At 46.0% G+C, this 19,168-nt stretch overlaps 1 protein-coding gene across 1 annotated transcript in view; it reads right to left on the bottom strand.

Moving 5' to 3' along the window:
- Positions 1–19,168, bottom strand: part of LOC115540248 (nucleosome-remodeling factor subunit BPTF) — a 138,922-nt gene that overhangs the window by 56,175 nt on the left and 63,579 nt on the right. The window contains 4 exon segments of the mRNA XM_030351391.1: positions 530–2,387; positions 2,609–2,929; positions 3,184–3,319; positions 3,689–3,818. Coding sequence (XP_030207251.1) covers positions 530–2,387; positions 2,609–2,929; positions 3,184–3,319; positions 3,689–3,818 — 2,445 coding nt within the window.

Genomic DNA, 19,168 nt, shown 5'->3' with positions numbered 1-19,168 from the left:
TACAGTGCACATTGTAATTGACTCATATTTGTGCATTTATTCAATTAAGGTTATTGAGTTTTAGTTAAAGAAACATACTGCTATGTTGCACATAGTTGTTCAGGTACAATGTTTTATCATTTGTGAAGTCAAGTTTGCCCTATTTGTTGTGGGCATTGTCAAGATTATCTCAGGGAGAGTGTAATCCAAACTGTTGTCTGAGACCATTAAAAAAAAACAAAAAAACATGGCACTTTTCCCTTAAATTAAGTTGAAGTATTTTTCTTATTTTGCACAGACAATGTTAACATTTGGAAAGCCTTGTTGCATTCAAGAATGCATCCAGTGGGGCATCACAATAACATTAAGCATGTTGTGTTAATTCCACAACAGGAGATATGTAATGTTACCTAAATTAGGTTAGAGGAAAAATAACCCAAATATCGACATCGGTATCGGCTGATATCGGAATCGAAAATTTAGAGTTGGAATATCGCATATCGGATATCGGCAAAAAAGCCAATATCGGACATCCCTAGTTATAACCTACCTCCAGGTGATCCCAAAGGTGGGCCTTGGAGAGGGGTATGGCCAGATGTCCTGGGCCGGCTTGGCGTTGTAGTTGAAGATGGACACCTCCCGAAGACCTCCCCGTCTGGCCAGCACCTTCAGGTCATCGCTGGGCAACACAAAAATACTCTTGCGGTTGCTCTTGGTAACAAACTTCCTGTAGGAGGGCAGCGCCGTGTCCGACCGGGCCTTCTTGGTGCGTGAGAATTTGAGGAGGCGGACACGGCCCTTGGTGGAGAACGATTGGATCACCGCCACCATATTACCGTCTCCGTTCAGCATGCTGTAGGAGGCCGACAGCAACGTCCTTTGCTCTTGCGTCAATGTTTCGCTCTGGCTTTCTTCTGATTGGCAGTCGGGGCTGGGGGAGTAAAATTTGGTCATCGTAGTGAGGTTGGCTACTACGCTACTCTCGGACGCTGCTGTGTTTCCAAAACTGCTCTCCGGCACTTTGGCGATCTTTGTTGCCATGGAAACCGTGGTCCTCTGCTCTGCGCCTTCACCGCCCTCCTCCGTGAGACAGCCCCCCGCGCTGGGATCCTGGGCCGAGGGGACAGGGGAGGGAGGCATGCGGATGACCCTCACCGCTGCTTTCCTCCGGCCCGCCGTGGTGCTGTCCTGTTGGGTAATGCTGGGGGGGGGCGCCACTACACTGCTCTCCAGCCTTGCGATCTTCACTGGAGGCTGGAGGTCCTGGTCCAAAGCAACCCTCTGGCACTCTGTCTCTTTCTGGCTGGGAGCCGGGTGCGGTTCAACGCTTCTCATTGCTTCTGACTTGACGTTCAGCGAGACCATGTCTCCATTGACCAGCTGCTTTGCCTTGGGCAAAGCAGGGCGACTCTCTCCCTCCCCCACCTTATCCACGCTGTTGTTGACTTTGATGCAGAGGCTAGTCGTCTCCTCCACATCCCCCTCCAGGCTGTCTTTGCCATTCATCTGAACAGGCACTGGGTTTGCCTCCATCGGTCTGCCTTGACTGACCTCTTGGATCTTCTGCTGATGCTCCTCTTTGCACCTTTCTTCTGCCTTCAGAGTTACAAGATTATCAGGTTCAGATGATTTAGGCACAGAGACCTCAGGACTGCCATGATCAGTACCTCGAGGCTTGCCTATGTCTGCTAGAATGCATGCAGTTGGTTGCCCCGAAAAGCTCTGAGTGGGTTGTACAGACGAGGCCACTGATTCCTCACACAGTGAGGGACCCTCTTGCTTTGTGCTGCTAGAAACAGCTGCATTGGGCCCTGTAGTCCTTTGCTGCAGACCCATTTCCTGTGTCTGTTTTTTTAATGAAGGTGATTCCAAACCAGTACGGTCTCTAGATGGGGTGCCTGCAGTAGGAAGGGCCAGGGGATGAGAAGCACTCTCCTGTGCAGGTTTCAAGTCTGCCTCCTCCTCTTTCACCGTCCCTGACACAGGAGTCCCTGCTAAAGAGGGACATGACTGGGTCTTGACTTCCGCCAAGGTCGTGCACTGAACCTGGGCCAGAGCCAAAGCCAGGGGCTTTAGTGGAGACCTCGTCCGGACCAGGGTGCCCGGTGCTGAGGAAGGAGTCTCCGAAGGCTCTGAGGCTGCCGGGGGTTTGGAGGAAGGAGTCTCCGAAGGCTCTGAGGCTGCCGGGGGTTTGGAGGTCGGGACCTGTTGCCTCTGCTTCTCCTCTAGTGTGTGTTGTTTGACTCGCCGATCTAGTAGACCGTCCAGCTTTGAGGCCTTGAGCATCTTGTAGGCGACACGGGTCAGGAAGCCCTTGCTGACATCAACAACGTCGTAGTTGAAGGGGCGCTCACACACAGCAGCGGGCTCCTGCTTTGTGCTGGCCTCCATTTCTTGCAAACTGGTCCCTGGATGGGCATCAACTTGTCAGACATAAATCACATTTCCAGCATCAGACTTGGAGATGAACCAATATTAATTAAGCAAAGAAAAATGCATGACGTTAGTCTGACATTATAAAAATGTATAATGTCAGACTAATTGCCCGTACCAAATATGTTCTTCACTCTACTGGGCCCACAACTTTATTTTTATAGTTCAGACTGCAGAGGACCCCCCCCAGTCTTACCTTTATCTGGTCTCTCAACTCCAGGATTCACCTCCATCTTGTCCTCCACATCTCCCTTTCTCTCCTTCTTCTTCTTCTCCATCCCCATCTCCATCTCCTTCCCCTCCTCAGTCTTCCTCCCCTCCTCCTTCCCCATCTCCTCTTCCTCCTCCTTACCCTTCTCAGCCTTCTGACAGTTTTCTGTTGGATCCTCGGGGGTGATGGAGGAGGCCAAGGGCTCCTGGATGCTGTTCGCTGGGGCTTCCTGAGGTTCATCTCGTGTCCCTGTTAAGGGCCTTCTGCCCAGGTCTAGCAGAGTGCATTTCTCGCCAAATTTGGCATCTAGGAAAAGGGGGAGATTGTTTGAATTGGCAGCATTCTAATACATCAAAGCAGGACGAGAGGACGGTTGAAGCGATCAGGGAACCCTGCAGAGGGTAGGATGCATCAAAGGGGAAATTACTTACAAAGCCAAACAGGACTATACTAGTAAATACAAACTGTTTGGAATCATTGCCATAGTTTTAATTCTTAATACAGATAATGATGAGAACAGGGGGATAAGGTGAGAGGTATTTGATGTGATTGGGTGGCACCTTCCAGTTCCTTGCGGTAATTTGGGTTTGTGTTCCCGGGCAGCTTGGGGTGGAAGCGCTGTACGTGGGTCTTACTGATCCAGCTCCAGCCTCCGTACCCCGTGACCCGGTACTCTTCCCCCTTCTGCTTCCATACCTTCAACCCACGGAGAGGGGACAGGAGAACAGGGGCAGGTTAGTGACATAAGTTAATGACGCGGAAGGGAGGAGAACCCAGTTAAAAAGGGACTCCTTCACATGCTGCTGCAGTGCGCAACAAACACAGAGCCCCAACACGCCCTGTAGAAAGGGCTACACAAACACCATGGTTAACAGGAGGGCTGTGGGCAGCCATCAAAGGAGCTCAGGTCCTCCAGACCTGAGCTCCTATTGTGACATCCAATTTCAGGTCTGGTCGACTCTCTACAGGCCGCTGGTGGCCAGGTTATGTTTGATGTGGTTGGGGGTTTGCGCCCAACTGGATATATATATGTGTATGTGTCTGTGTGTCTGTGTGTCTGTGTACCTGGTGTTTGATAGGGAAGGTGTATTTGACCCAGGTTGCTTGTTGCATGGTCTCCTCTTCTTCCAGCTTCCTCTCCCTCTTCTTCAGCTTCTCCTTCTCCTCACGCTCGATGGACGTCATGCGGTGGAGTCTGGTTAACATCATCACAACACCGTTTCAATCACAAAACTATCACAGCAATACCTTAAAGAGCCGGTTAAACTCTGCTGAACGCAAAATACCCTGCTGTGAAAAGGCCCTGCAATCAGACATCACGACCAAATGGCACCGGCGTTAAAGGAGAAATCCAGTCTAAAATGGATCTGGGATATGTTTTGTATGATAACGAGTTGGAATGTTCTTTGGTGAGCAAAAAAGAGTATATAGACGCATTCTTAAGTTGGCTGTTTTTCAGACATGCAAACTCCTCAGAGTAAAAAAGGTGACAGTGTCCGAGGGGGGGGGGGGGGGGGGGGGGGGGGGTGTTCCACGATATACGGCTACTCGAATTCTGAGCTACCCTGGGCTGGATTTAGCGTGAATATTCATCATTCACGGAGGTTGTAGCACACAATACAATGAAAAGATATCAAATGACTTGGATGCAAAATGTAGCCCTTTATTATACAGAAATTTGCTGTATTTTTATTAGCCTAGGACAACACCCTTACCAGATTATTTATCTAAATAGCCCTATGTTGATAGATTTTACTAACTTTATGCAAGGTCTACATTCGTGCAGTACTCAGGGTTGACTCGGTCCTAAAAATACAATATTAATGTAAATTATATCACATCGAAAAAGCGGTAGCTAACGTTAGTTGAATCAAGCAAACAAATAGCTGTTGTTTTTGCTCCAAAAAGCTTGACTTACCTCGAATTTAACACAAGATAGTTCCTTCAAATTAGGGCTGTACGGTATGGACTAAAATGTATATCACGGTATGATTTGAGGCATAGACGTCCCTCTGAAGGGGTAAAATACTGGCAAGGCAGCAAAACTACATAAAAAAGTTAGTTACTTCCATCTCTAAAAAACACTAATGTTTAATAGTATGGATTTGTTTTCCACTTGCTTGCGGACACTGCCGTATAGTTTTGGCATCTCAATTTGGCTGAAGTGTGTGCGGGCAGGTAACGCGTACCTGGGATCGAGTGTTTTGACGATCTCTTTAACCACTTAATGGTCAAATCCCGCCGGCGGGCAAGTTTTCGTTACACCAGCCCTTCCCCCCCCCAACATGATGGGTCAATTTTTCGGCATCATACAGTTGAGTGTTATAGTCAGTGTTATAGTCATACACCGTTTGAAAGCTTAGAATCTCAGGAATGTCATCCAATGTCAACCATATGGTGGAATAGATATTTTTGGCGAATATAAATCAAAAATATCCTAGTGTCTTAGGTCAAAATAGCCCCCCCTCACCCTCCTCCTCCCTTGGTGCATTTTAACTTTATCGTCGTTGTGGATATCCTTAGCAATGAGTTGATACTTCATGTTGGGTCTTGAAATGTTCATAAGAGTCTGCAGAAATCGAATATCAATATTATTTTAGTGTAATTACATTGTGTATATGCACAAGCCATCTTATACAAAGCAGCCGAAAAATAGAAAACCGAAACGCTACTATGTTTTTTTGTAGAAAACTACGATTCAGGGTTTGCATTCTGCTATTGTCGTCTGATTCATTGAATCCGTTGTGTTTGCCAGGGTCTCACGTGACATAGAGCCCTCCCACATGTCTGTAAGACCAATACTTCCTTGTTTACAAGCCTTACAAGCCAATGAGGCGATCACTATCAAAACGGGGCGTGTATACTTTGATTGACAGCTACACCAGCAGACAGCAAGGGTCGGGGACGGGCCTTAGATATCCTAATAGCCAATGAAAATACCTTTCTGACGATATCCAGCATGTCAAACAACGTCTCACGTGTGGTTGATAAAAACAAACTGCGCAAGGGGTGTGGCATAACTAGCATGGCTCTTTCCCCAGCAGTCGGATAGCTTAAAATTTTGATTTTGTTGGTCCTATACCTGTCTCATTACATATCAGGAACATCTGGTTATGCTATCTAAAATTGTTCACAACGAAAGCCCAGAGGGTAAACCTTTCATTTGAGACCAAGATTATGCTTCTACATGTTTGGTTCACTTTTGTTTACAGTATGCATGTTGGGTAGCCAAAGGTCTTTTTTGGAGTTCTCCAAAAGGGACCCTGACCAGAACGAATGGACATATCATTACATAAAAGGAGCGGAGACTTCATCTTTTATGCTTTGTTGATCTGCTTTACACAAGCATCACAAGAACCTAGGGCTAGGGCTCAGTATTGTTTCCAAGGGATATGGAGTTACCCAGGGTACTACAATCAGCTTGGTTTTTAGAGTTGTGTGTAACCGGCCGGAGGAAAACCAATATTATAGTCTTCCCAGTACTCTGAGAGTACATGATAGTTATTCTGATAATGTCATAAAATTCATACGCTTCTCAGCTTTCCAAAGAGACCAAGCATGTGATTAGAGGTTCATACTATGAAGGAGGCAGTGCTCTCTAGAGTAGGCGCAGTGCAAAAAACACAAAAATGGCCAAAAATGGCCCGAACACTAAGTGGCTAAAGCCCTTCTATCGACATTATGAAAGGGAACCATGTCCATACACAGGTATAACTGTGACGGCGTTTGTTATCTCGTGCCAGTTCTTGCATTTTGTCGTAAGGACTGGCTTTCAAAATGCCTGCGGAAGCAATGTCTGATTGCAGAGACAGCTTTCACGCTACCAGGGGTCTGTCTCGTCCGGTTTGGAATGATACTATTACGCAAGCACGCAGGAGTGCTTGCTGCGCGCCTGCCTGCTTGCGCAATAGCATACTGCCTGAGAAGGCAGTATCACTGTCAAATCTGTCCCTGGAAAAGTAAAGTGACGCCGAAAATTGAAAAAGGAACTGATGTCATCAATATTTCAGTAGTTACTAGTGCTGTAACGGTACACGTATTCCTTTACCGAAAACCGTCACGGTACAGGCCACTCTCGGTGCGGTATACAGAGGTGTACCGCGGTTCGGTAAATGTAGGCCGTTATATAGTCCGTTTAATATGGCAAAAATGTAAAGGCCTTGCTTTGCATAGCACGGAATTTAAAACTTGAAGTCGGGAGTTCCACCCGGGACCAGTTTAGCCAAAGTATACTACTCCGAACTCCGTAACCCCCGCTCAGCAGCTCTCCTTCGGCATGTCGGATACGCAATGCAAGTTTCGCCACAGACGAGACTATCTTGCATGTATGTTACCAAACCATTTAAGTCAGTTTTGTAAATGATTTCCCAAAGCTTTTTCCAAATCTTATTTGGGTTTTATTGGTCAAACAATGTACAAAGTAATTAAGGTACTAAGTCAAACCGAAGAAGTGATTCAGAAATGATTTTCCACATCACAGCCCTTGCCCGTTGCGTCAACCAATAGTTCTATGCTTCAATTCAATGGGGCCCGGGTTGAGCCCGGGAAATTCGGAGCCCCGGTTAAAAACGTTCATCCAGTCACGAAGACGGAGGGTCTGGACAGACCGGGGTTACAGGGCCGGTACCGCTGCTGCGATCCCGCTCTGTGCGCTGTCTTTGGAGTGAAGCCGGGCTCAGCGGGCGCCGCCCCACTCCAAACACCAGCTGACGGCCAAGCTCACGGACGAGGGCGCATCAGTGCATGATGCAGCAAGAGGCTGTCATGAACAACATCGCCCTGGCTGGCACTGACATCTCCAACATGGCGGCTGGACCTCATCGTCTGGGCCGAAACGGGCAGTAGACGTGGCGAAACTGCCGGCATCATCCTCTGCCTCTGCTCCACCGGTATGGTAACAGCGGCCCGGACGGGGGCCATGGCAGCACCCTCATCCAGAGCAACCTGTTGGTTGCAGCAGAACCCCGGGGCATCCCAGAGCCGATGAGGCGGCAGTTGTTGGATTGTAATTAACATCATATAAAGCTATATGATGGGGCAAGGGAGAAGCGTGTGACGGCGAGAAAAACAAACGGCTCTTTTAAGAGCCACCCACCTCTTTATTAAAGACGGCTGTTTCCTCCACACACTCCAGTTAACGCCGGAGCCTAACGGCTCTGCCCATAACTGTTTCACACGCATCTCCCGCTACATATGGACAGGCCGTCGATAAACCTTGTATTATTGAATGAGCCAGCCCTTCATTGCTTTTTAAAAGGCAACCTCGCCCGGCTTACCAGCCCCCGCCCGCCTCCATCGCAGGCCGCGGCGAGCGGCCAGCAAAAGGCCTCGGGCAGCGGGCATTGTGGGGCGACGCCCCGCCCAACAAGCGCCGGCCGAAGGCCAATTACGGACAGAGGGAGAAGCGTGTGACGGCGAGAAACACCTCTTTACTAAAGCACGGCTGTTTTTCTCCCCAGCGCCCCAGTTGACGCCGGCAGATCCTACCGCGCTCAGCCATAACTGTTTCACACGCATCTCCCGCTACATATAGGCAGGCTGTCAATAACCTTGTATCAATTGGTCGAGCCCAGCCCTTCATTACTTTTAAAAAGGCAACCTCGCCCTGCTTACCAGCCCCGCCCGCCTCCATCGCAGGCTGCGGCGAAGCGGCCAGCAAGGGCCCTCTGGGTCGATGTCCCGCCCCACAAGCGCCGACTATCACGGGGCGAGGGAGAAGCGTGTGAGGCGAGAAACACCTCTTTACTAAAGACGGCTGTTTTCTCCCCACGCCCCAGTTGACTGCCGGAGCCTACCGGCTCAGCCATAACTGTTTCACACGCATCTCCCGCTACATATAGGCAGGCTGTCATAACACCTTGTATCATTGGTCGAGCCAGCCCTTCATTACTTTTAAAAAGGCAACCTCGCCCTGCTTACCAGCCCCGCCCGCCTCCATCGCAGGCTGCGGCGAGCGGCCAGCAAGGGCCTCTGGGTCGATGTCCCGCCCCACATGCGCCGACTATCACGAGGCGAGGGAGAAGCGTGTGACGGCGAGAAACTACCTCTTTACTAAAGACGGCCGTTTTCTCCCCACGCAGGGCTCCAGAGTGCCACCAAAAATATTTAATAGTGCGACTCAAAAAAATTCTAGGTCTCCTGATTGTTGTCACCAATAAGAGACCGAGCTCAGGGCGTTTCTTTGCCTCTTATTGGGCTGGCGTCTTTTTCACTGATCTAAGTTTGAGTTAAAAAATGCGATCGACCTGAGCAGGCTGAGCGCCAGAGTTGCCTAAATGAAACAGAAAAAGAAAATAAACACGACAAGACAAGTGAAAATGAAGAGAGGTAGAAACATTGAAAGCTTTTTCATTAAGAAATCCAGCCAAGACACGGAGACCTCGGCGACGGTCCCTGGGAAGATGCCAACTGGCCCCGGTCCTTCGGCGATAACATTAGATTCTGAACCAGAGGAGACAACCGAGTCTGAGATTGAGCCCGGCCCCGAGACTCAAATTAAAAAGCCCAAAATGTACTCTTTCAGACATGACTGGTTGACACAATTTCCCTGGCTGAGATATGACAAAGGACGGAATGCAATGCACTGCATTTACTGTCGGGAGTGCGGTCAGATAATGGCCGGTAATACTGCATTCGTAGGCGAGGCAACAGCGTTTCGTATCGAAACGTTAAAAAAACACAACATGTCCAAAAAGCATACAATATGCCGTGACAAATGTGTAGATAAAGTTGCCCCTCTCCCAGCTGCATTTCAGAGGCAGGCAGTAGTAATCAGGTCCTCGGAGGAATCCGAAATGATCATAAAATGTAATGTTGCATACAACATTGCAAAGGAGGAAATGCCGTTCACCAAATTTAAGTCAGAGATTATTTTGATGAAGAAAAATGGATTAAACGTCAACCCGACCTACAGCAATGATACGGCATGTGCCCAATTTATTGGTGTAATAGGAGATGCATTAAAGAAGAAGACAGCTGCGGACGTTGGTAACGCCACGTATATGTCTTTCATGATCGACGGCGACACAGACATCTCTACAAAGGAGTGCGTGATTATCTACAGCCGCATTTTGCGGAAAGGACAGCCGGTCAGCATATTAATTGGACACGTCGAGGTGGAGCATGGACATGCACAAGGTACGTTTGAAGGCCCAGACAAATTACAGCATGAGAGATAACGAAATATAAATGAATAAATTAAAAGTTAAGAAAATGTAATAGTATTCCTAAATATTGTAAACTTTTTAACAACTTTTTATTTATTCATTTTTAATAATATTTAGGAATACTATACAATTTTCTTAACTTTTTATTTGTTACATTTTTCTGTTTCCCTTTTGCAATCTATAGGCTAGTGACCTGTGTGATAATTTTTATTCTTTAAGAATTTATTCTGCCGCAAAGCAAGCATTTGCTGCGCTTGGGCATCAGTGTGCAGATTGGCTGGAGAAAATGGTTGCTCTGGGTGCTGATGGTGCTGCAGTTAACCTAGGCCACAAGGGGGGTGTTATAGCGCTTCTACAAAGAGATGCAGGAGATTTCGTTGTGCCCTTTCACTGTATGCCTCACAGGTAGGCCTAATTATATAGGCTGTTGTGCATATTCTCATATTAATGTAATTTATCTATTTGTAGATTAATTGTGATGTATCTTTACAGATTGGAATTGGCTACGTTGTCAGTCCAGAGGGACAATGCTATGATTGGTTAATTATATGATCTGCTACATTTGGTGTGGAAGACGTACCATTTTAGTCCAAAATCAATGAGGGAGCTGAAGGCCATTGGAGTGGACCTGGAAGTGAATTTCCTAGTCCCCAGTGGGGTTAAAGGAACACGATGGCTTCCATGGCCAGTTCACTGCGGTCTACTGTCATATGGACCATTTGGCAGGGTCCTCTGCCAATGCAGATATTGCAGGACAAGCCAGAAAGGTCAAGAAATCAATGGAAGATGCCACTTTTGTGGCTTTTTGTCACTTTCTGGTTGATGTTTTTGCTGGAATAACCAACTTTAGTCTCCTACTTCAGAGAAGTGCCACTATAAAAATACAAGTTACACTCAACGGGGAAGTCTCTAAGCTGGCTGGATGGTGGTGCTATCACAAAACTACACAGAGCAATGGAGGCAACAATCAAATCCACTGTCAAACACTTGAAAGCAAGATTCTGTAGCCTCCTAGGAGAGGATGCTACCCAATCTGCCACAACTAAGGCTGTCAAATGCTTCAACATCTTCTATCATGATAGCTGGCCAGAAGACCAAGAGGAGTTACTGGACCATGGTGCTGATGATCTAGCATTTCTCTTGGATCACTTCTCCCCTGTCCTCACAAGAAATGGTGTTAACACTGAGATGGCAAAAGAAGAGTTTGTGGGCCTGAAGCTGTTAATTGCCAGGATGTTCAAGGACCAGACATACCTCAGCCTCTGGGACCTGATGTTAACCAGAGAGCCATACTGTTCAGACTACAAGCACATACTGCACCTTGTCCACATTCTGCTGGTCCTCCCATTGTCATCTGCGGTTTGTGAGAGAGGATTCTCTTCACAGAAGATAATTAAATCAGATGCAAGGGCATCAGTCCACACAGACACAGTGGAAGACCTCATCAGAATCAGTGTGGATGGGCCCAGTTTGGAGGATTTTGATGCTTGGGAGAGTGTGGCAAACTGGTTCAGCCAAGGCAGGCAAGAAGGCCAAATTACAGGTGTTGGCCATCTGAGGGGCATGTACCAGCAAGAGGAGACCTACTATAAGACTTTGGAAGACTTTAGCAATTTTTTATTTTGAAATCTTTTGTTTTACTTGAAATGTTTAAGTTTGACCGTTCATTTAAGCACAAGCACTTCAAATGTTTAATTTTGCTTGAAATGTTTAAGTTTGACTGTTCATTCAAGAACAAGCACTTTTATTTGGAAATGTTTTATTTTGCTTGATGTTTTAGTTTGTTAATGTTTTAAGTTAATGTTTTAAATGTTCAATTTCAGCACTTTAAACAGTTTATTTTTCTTTATAAATATAATTGGGCTTAAAATTTCTCTACACCTTATTGTTGTTAAAAAATTATTCACATTATATGAAAGTTATGGAAAGCTGTAAAAAAGGTGACCTTTCGGCGTTAAAGGCGACGCAATGAAAAATTTGGGTGCACCTAAATTTTCTGCTGGTGCACCTAAAAAAAATAAGTTAGGCGCACCAGTACAACCAATGCAAAATGTTAGTCTGGAGCCCTGCCACGCCCCAGGTAACATAGGAGCCTATCGGCCCGGCCATAACTGTCTCACACGCATCTCCCATCACATATAGGCAGGCCGCCAATAAACCTTGTGTTATTGATCGAGCCAGCCATACAATACTTTCCCTCACCACATCGCGCCTGGCATGAAATGTGGCGAGACGGTCGCTGAAACGAGCTCTCCGTCTACGAATGACACGCAGCTCGTTCAGTGTCAGCAGTCTGCTGCCCAGTCAGTGTTATTCCTCCTCGCGTCCGCATGCTCAGGAGAGAGGAAGCTACACTCTGGTCACAAGCTGAGCAGGCAGGGCATGCCTCTGATAATGACACACACCCAGCCCTTTGGGGCAGAGCCCCCAATGGGCTGCGGGGAGACCTCCTCCCCCACGCAGCGGCGGCAAGGGCTCAAGCGTGGCTCGTTTCCATGGCAGCCGCATCAAAACAAGAGGTTTCACAGCCGCTTTCAGAGTACTGCTCAGAATGGCTGAATTTGACCCACTGGGGCGATCCCCGAAAACTCACGAGAGGGGTGCCGTTGGGCAGAGCAACGTCACACATCTCAGTGTTCATGGATGCTTCTCTGTCGGGCTGGGGAGGAACATGCGAGTTTCACGTAGTGGGCGGCGTTTGGCCGCCCCCCATGACCATGCATATAAACGCATTGGAGCTCCTCACTGTGTTGAAAGTGGTCCAACACTTTGCCCCAATGTTGACGAATCAACACGTAATGATTCGCACGGCCAACAAGGCGACAGCAGCATACATAAATCGCCAAGGGGCCGTGCGCTCGGCACAGCTGCTGAGCATATCGAGACAGCCGTTATGCTGGGCGCACACGCTCTTGCTCTCCATCAGAGCAGCGTACATCCCCGGTGTCCTGAACAGAGGGGCCGACATAATGTAGAGGGGGGGGTCTCCAACCAGGAGACTGGACTCTGCACCACGATCTGATCAATCAGATATGGAGCGAGTTTGGGAAGGCAGAGGTCGACTTATTTGCCACGCGGGAGAACACACCGTGCGAGCTGTGGTTCTCTCTCAGCACGAAGGACAATCCGCCACTTGGGGTGGATGCGTTCGCTCACAGACCGTGGCCGAACACACTCCTGTACGCTTTCCCACCCGTCCCCCTGATTCCCCAAGTCTTGGACCGAGTCCAAGAAGAGCGGCTGTATATGATTCTCATAGCACCGCAACGCACGAGTGCACCCTGCCTGGTTTCCCTGCCTCCAGCGTCTGCTCTCGGGGCTGCCGAAGGAACTCCCTTTGCGGCGGGACGCTCTCTCACAGGTAGGAGGAGCAATCATAGATTACCCAGCGATAGGCCAGCGCTTATGGGCCTGGCCGCTGAACGCGAGCGCCTAGAGGGTCTAGGCCTCTCCCAGGAGGTCGTACGGACCATCCAGGGTGCAAGAGCTGACTCCACCAGAGCGTGTTACTCGGCTAAATGGGCGGCTTTTCAGAAATGGTGCACGGAGAGGGGTTGTGATCCCATCTCCTGCCCTTTGCCGCGTGTGCTCTTTCCTCCAGACACTGATGGAAAGAGGGCTGGCCTATAGCACGGTTAAAACGTACGCGGCTTCCGGGGGGTTGGCTTCCGGTTCCGGTGGTATGGAGTAAGCACGGAACGCTGTGCCCCTTGACAAACAAATAGGATGAATTAGATAATCTGATCTGCAGAATCATTTGAGCCAAACCTCTGTTAAATGCATTTAATGTGCTGTAGTCGCTAAATGTCACCGAAGAAAACTAAAGGAAAGATTGTTCACACCACGAGTAGTGCAACCAGAACTCTGAGAAATCGCACCATCGAAATGGCAGCTCAATTAAACCAATCGGAGCTCGCGAATCTTATCCGCACTATTATTCGAGAAGAAAATCAAGCTGAACGCCTTGTGTTCCGATCCGCAATACGAGAGGAGATGAGTATTGCAATAGAGAAGGTGCAGTCCCAATTGAACGCCATGGATGTAACCATCACTCAATGCAAAGAAAAGTCCGCCGAAGTAGACGAGGCCCTGTCTAATATGAACAGTCGAATTACTGACCTCGAGGAATCTACCACGGGACTACAAGAGAAAACACTAAACTGAAGGATAAAATTGAGCGCTTGGAGATGCATAGCAGGTAATTTAACATGCGTGTATTTGGGCTAGACAACGGCATTGAAAAGGGAAATCCCACTGCATTGATGACTTCCTTTTTTAAGGAAATGTTCCGATCGGATGAACTTCCTGGGGATCCTACAGTAGAGAACGCGCACCGAGTAGGCCCAGACAAGAACACACCTCGAGCCATGATGGTCAGAATGCAACGTCTCCAAGTGAAACAAGCCATTATAAATCTTTCCAAACAGAAGGGATCCATGAACTTTCGCGGGATGAGGGTGTGGATTTATCCGGATTTAACATCAGAGGAAACTCGGAGAAGAGCCATGTTCAACGACGTGAGAAAGAACTCCGTGAAGCGAAGGGTACGTCATGGTAATCAGACACCCGGGACACTCCTGATCACCTTCAAAGGAGATACCAAGTCGTTCTCTAGCTCAAAGATGCCGAGACCCACTACAGCAAGGTCATTAAACCTACCCTGCACAGTGACGGTGATGTTAACGGACGGTAATATCCTCTCCACCCCACAAGAAGTAAGGTAGCCTTTGGTCTATTGAAAAAGACGGTGAATACAACTAACATTATAAGACTTGTCTTCATGCATTCCCTTTGTTAGTAGGTAGTATACCTCATAATCAAATATGATCGTTGTATTGGTTATAATGTGTCAAAGCCTCAGTTAGAGTTAAGAAGGGCTAAATTTAAAGAAAGAAAAATAAAAGTGCTATCCTGTTTTGTTTGCATGTTGAAATCATACTGCATACTCTCTGGCCTGAGGCTAATATATATTATGTTGAGGGATGGTGAAATCGCCCCCTCCTTTATTTACTCTTATTTTTTCTCTTCAATGATTATAAGGCCTTTGCTTTTTTTTCTTTTCTGGAAGAGCTAATTTAAAGAAAGAAAGAATTATACCTCATAATCAAATATTATTGTTGCATTGGTTTATAATGTCAAAGCCTAATTTAAAGAAAGAAAAAGGAGAGTGTGCTGGATAATCATATAAATAATGTCTACTAGGTCCAGACAGGGCGTTATTTCTTGATTGAATACACTATTGTCAGGTGTTTATTTAGTTATTCACATTTACTAATTATTATTAAAAGTTACATCCAAGAGTGAACGAATGAGTTTTTTGACTGTGCCTGCCGTGGGCCTATCCTGTTTTGTGTGCATTTTGTATCATATTCTGGCCTGAGGCTAATATACATTATGTTAAGATGGTGAAAAAGGCCCCCCCTTTTATTTACTCTTACTTTCTCCTCGATGACTAAGGCAGTATCTTTTTTTTTTTTTTTGGGGGGGGGGGGGGGGGGGTGGGGCTCTAATGAAAGGTGTAGATTAGAAAAATATTATGAAATTGGGGCCGGCCTGAACGAAGCCTCACAATCTTCACGCGCTGGCGATGAGGGCGAATACTCCTCTCCCTCGCAATGTCAGCCTTTATGTTATATGTTTATGTTTTGTTTTGAACAAGCTTGTGTTGTATTTTGTGCCGTCTTTTATTGTTTATTATATGTTCCCCTTGCCCTCCTTGATGCAACGATGACACCTGATTATTCTATGTTTAATCCCCAGTGGGGTCGGTGCGTGCCCTGTGCCTACATCCCCCTCGGAGTCGCATATGTTACCAGTTTTGAGTCTGATATGTTTGCTGCCCTATTTTAGATGGATACACGATTGAACAAAATAGTTTTGATCAGTCTGAATGTAAATGGCATCAAGAATAAAATTAAAAGACACAAGATTTTTGCTGTACTTAAAATCTCTAAATTGTGATATCGCTATGCTACAGGAAGACTCATTTGAATGTGACTGAAGCCAAAAAGTTAAGACAGAACTGGGTGGGGCAGTTATTTTCCTCCCCTGGAGGAAAAGCTAGCAGAGGAGTCAGTATCTTAATTTCTAAGAACATGCCTTTTAAATCTTCTAGTGTACATGTTGATCAAGAGGGAAGATATATAATTGTGTCAGGTTGGCTACAGAATGAAAAGGTAACATTAGTAAATGTGTATGCACCAAATATTTTACAATCTAAATTCTTTGCCTCTCTGTGCCCAACGATAGCACGGTCTACGGAAGGCCCTCTTATTATAGGTGGTGATTTCAATTCTGTGTGTGACCCTATATTGGATCGATCGAGTCAAACCCTCTCCCTTCAGATAAAAACATATCAACAGCCTTGAGGGGAATTCCAATCTGAGCTTGGTATAACTGATATATGGCGCCTAGTCCACCCAGATGTTAGAGAGTACTCTTCTATTCCGGGGCTCATAATTCCTACTCCAGGATAGATTACATAATGATGTCGTCAAATGTGATCCAGAATGTTCTTGAGATCAAAATGAATAGTATTTTAGTTAGTGATCATGCTGCAGTGTCCGTCACATTTTTCCCCCCAACCAACCCGTGCAAATCCAAACAGTGGCGACTTAATACAATGCTACTCAACAATGAAAATTGTACACTGCCCATTAAGGATAAAATTTAAGGATTTTTTGAGATAAATTTATACTCTGTATCAAGTATCGCCACTGTCTGGGAGGCTTTTAAAGCGACATGCAGGGGCTGGTTAATTAGTTTCTCTTCGGGAGAGAATAGAAAACGCAGAGAGATGAAATCGAAATTAAACTTCGAACTCAAGACTCTAGCAGAGCTGCATATGCGAGATCCATCCAACTTGGATCTGAGGAACTTACTCCTTACTGCTAGGGCGAATTTGCAGAAACTTGCACATGAGGAGACAGTATTTGCTCTTTTCCGTTTGCGGAAAACATACTTTGAATCCGGAGACAAAGCAGGGAAAATGCTAGCTAACAGACTGAAGCAAATAGAAAACAGACAGATCATTCCCGCTATAAGAGATGAGCATGGCATGCTACAGTGTGATGCAGCTACAATTAATGAATCTTTTAAGAATTATTATTCAATTTATATAGCACAGAGAATAACTGTAATAAAGAAGCCCTAGATAGTTTTTTTTGGAGGATTTAACCTCCCCACGGTCAGTTCTGCGGATAGAGCTAATATGGAGGCACTGTTACGCAGAGCGAAATTAAGATAGCAATCATGAAGATGTCTTCAGGAAAAACTCCAGGGGATGACGGCCTGGGAATAGAGTTTTATAAGTGTTTTATAGATCAAGCTTTCACCATATTTACTGTTGTTATTTAATGAATATTGAATCTGAATGCAATGCCCCCTTCTATGAGCCGGGCCATTATTTTCATTGTTGCCTGAAACCGGGCAAAGATCCTTGCCTGATGGGTAACCATCGCCTTTAAGCCTTTTAACTGTGATTATAAATATTGGCCAAGATACTAGCACTCCGTCTGGAGAAGTGTACCATCTGTAGTGCATTTAGACCAAGTTGGCTTTATCCCCAGGCCGCCAGTCTTCGAACAACATGAGAGGGGTATTTCAGATTTATTAAAAGCAATTCTAGTAATTTGCCAGTGATGCAGCATCTTTTAGATGCTGAGAAAGGCCTTGACCCAAATGAAGATAGAATATTTACTGTATACGCCTTAAAAAATTTGGTTTTGGACCCAAGCTTATTAGCTGGGTAAAGGCGTTTGTACAGTGCTCCTGTTTCTCCTCTGTCAGAACTAATGGATTAATTTCAAAACCTTTCCCCTTACAACGAGGTGTGAGGCAGGGTTGTCCGGTCAGTCCCTTACTTTTCATCATGGCATTAGAACCATTAGCATGTGCAATTCGCTCAAAATGGTGACATACACGGAGTAAATATTCATGGACATGATTTTAAATTAAATATGTATGCTGACGATATTTCTTCTCACCCTGAGCAAGCCAACTACCTCCATACACGCAGTTCTTAATTTAATAACTTATTTGGTAGCTTTTCAGGGTATAAGATAAATTGGAACAAGAGTGAAGGCAATTCGACTTAACTCAAATACTTTTAAGCATGATCTAATGGATACCCCTTTAATCTGGAAAAAAAAAATGGAATGAAATATTTAGGAATTAACATTGTCTCTCCTATTACAAAAATCTTCAGCCTTAACGGCCCTGGCATTTTCCAGTCCCATTAAAGAGGACATCAGTCCTCTGATGTCCTCAGAGGACTGTACCCCTTTCTCTATGGGGTAGAGCAGGAAACGTTTGAAAATGAATGTTCTCCCAAGGCTCTCTCATATCATCTCCTCTATTCCTTTTAAATTCCCACCAAAATGGTTTAAGGATATTAAATCACTTTTTACCCAGTTCCTTTGGGAATAATAAAAAACCCAGAATTGGGGTACAAACAAATTAATTATCCCGAGATCATTGGGAGGCTTGGGAGTTCCGGATATATTTTCAGTATTATTTGTCTTTTAATGCAAAGTACCCCTTATCGTGGGCCTATAATTAATGACCTTCCCGATAGGTAGTTGGCAATGGTTGGAGCAATCTTGTCATGCCTGAAAATGGAAACATAACCCTGGCATCAATGGGTACTGCCCAAAACCACCACTCTTACTGATAACATTATAATTCAGTTTTCATTGCTCTATTTGTAAAACAACTGCACAGAGAGACTAAGGCATTGAGGGGATCCCTCTACCATCTTGCCCTATTTGGGGTAACCCTACCCTCTTCTGCAGGGAGGACGTACCCTAAGGAATAATATCTGGCAGAGGGCGGGTATAATGTCAGTTGGACAGATATACAAAGACCATAACCCTTCCATTTCAAACAACTTAAAAATCAATATGGATCTTTTACATTCATCATTTCTTACCTATGGCCAACTGGCAGCGGTTATATTAGTAAGAAATGTAAGACGGAGCCACACCTGCTTCATGTCCGGAAGTAGACCAGCTTCTAAAAAAAGCAATCTATCCTCAGGATGTGGTTTCTAATATCTATGGTTTGTATCTAAGACTGCCCCTAGTGCCTACTCTCCTGTCCAGCTGGCCTGGGCGCATGATTTGAATATTTCTTTGTCTGCGTCTGAATGGAAATCTGTTTGGAATTTCGGCCTTTGTACTCCTCGAATGTGTTGAGACTACGAATCATACAATTCCAAAATTCCTTAATAGGGCATACATCACCCCTGTCACACAAGCCAAGATGGACAAAAACATCAAGCTCAACGCTGGCATGAGTGTGTCAAGCGAGGCACATTATTACACCTGCTAGATGGGAATGCCCAGCTGTTAAGACACTCTGTGGATGTAATATCATTTTG

The sequence above is a fragment of the Gadus morhua genome, chromosome 3 (genome assembly GCF_902167405.1).
Source record: "Gadus morhua chromosome 3, gadMor3.0, whole genome shotgun sequence".
Classification (NCBI taxonomy): Eukaryota; Metazoa; Chordata; class Actinopteri; order Gadiformes; family Gadidae; genus Gadus; species Gadus morhua.
The sequence above is the reverse complement of the archived record's forward strand: the minus strand, read 5'-3'. Positions and strand labels throughout refer to the sequence as shown.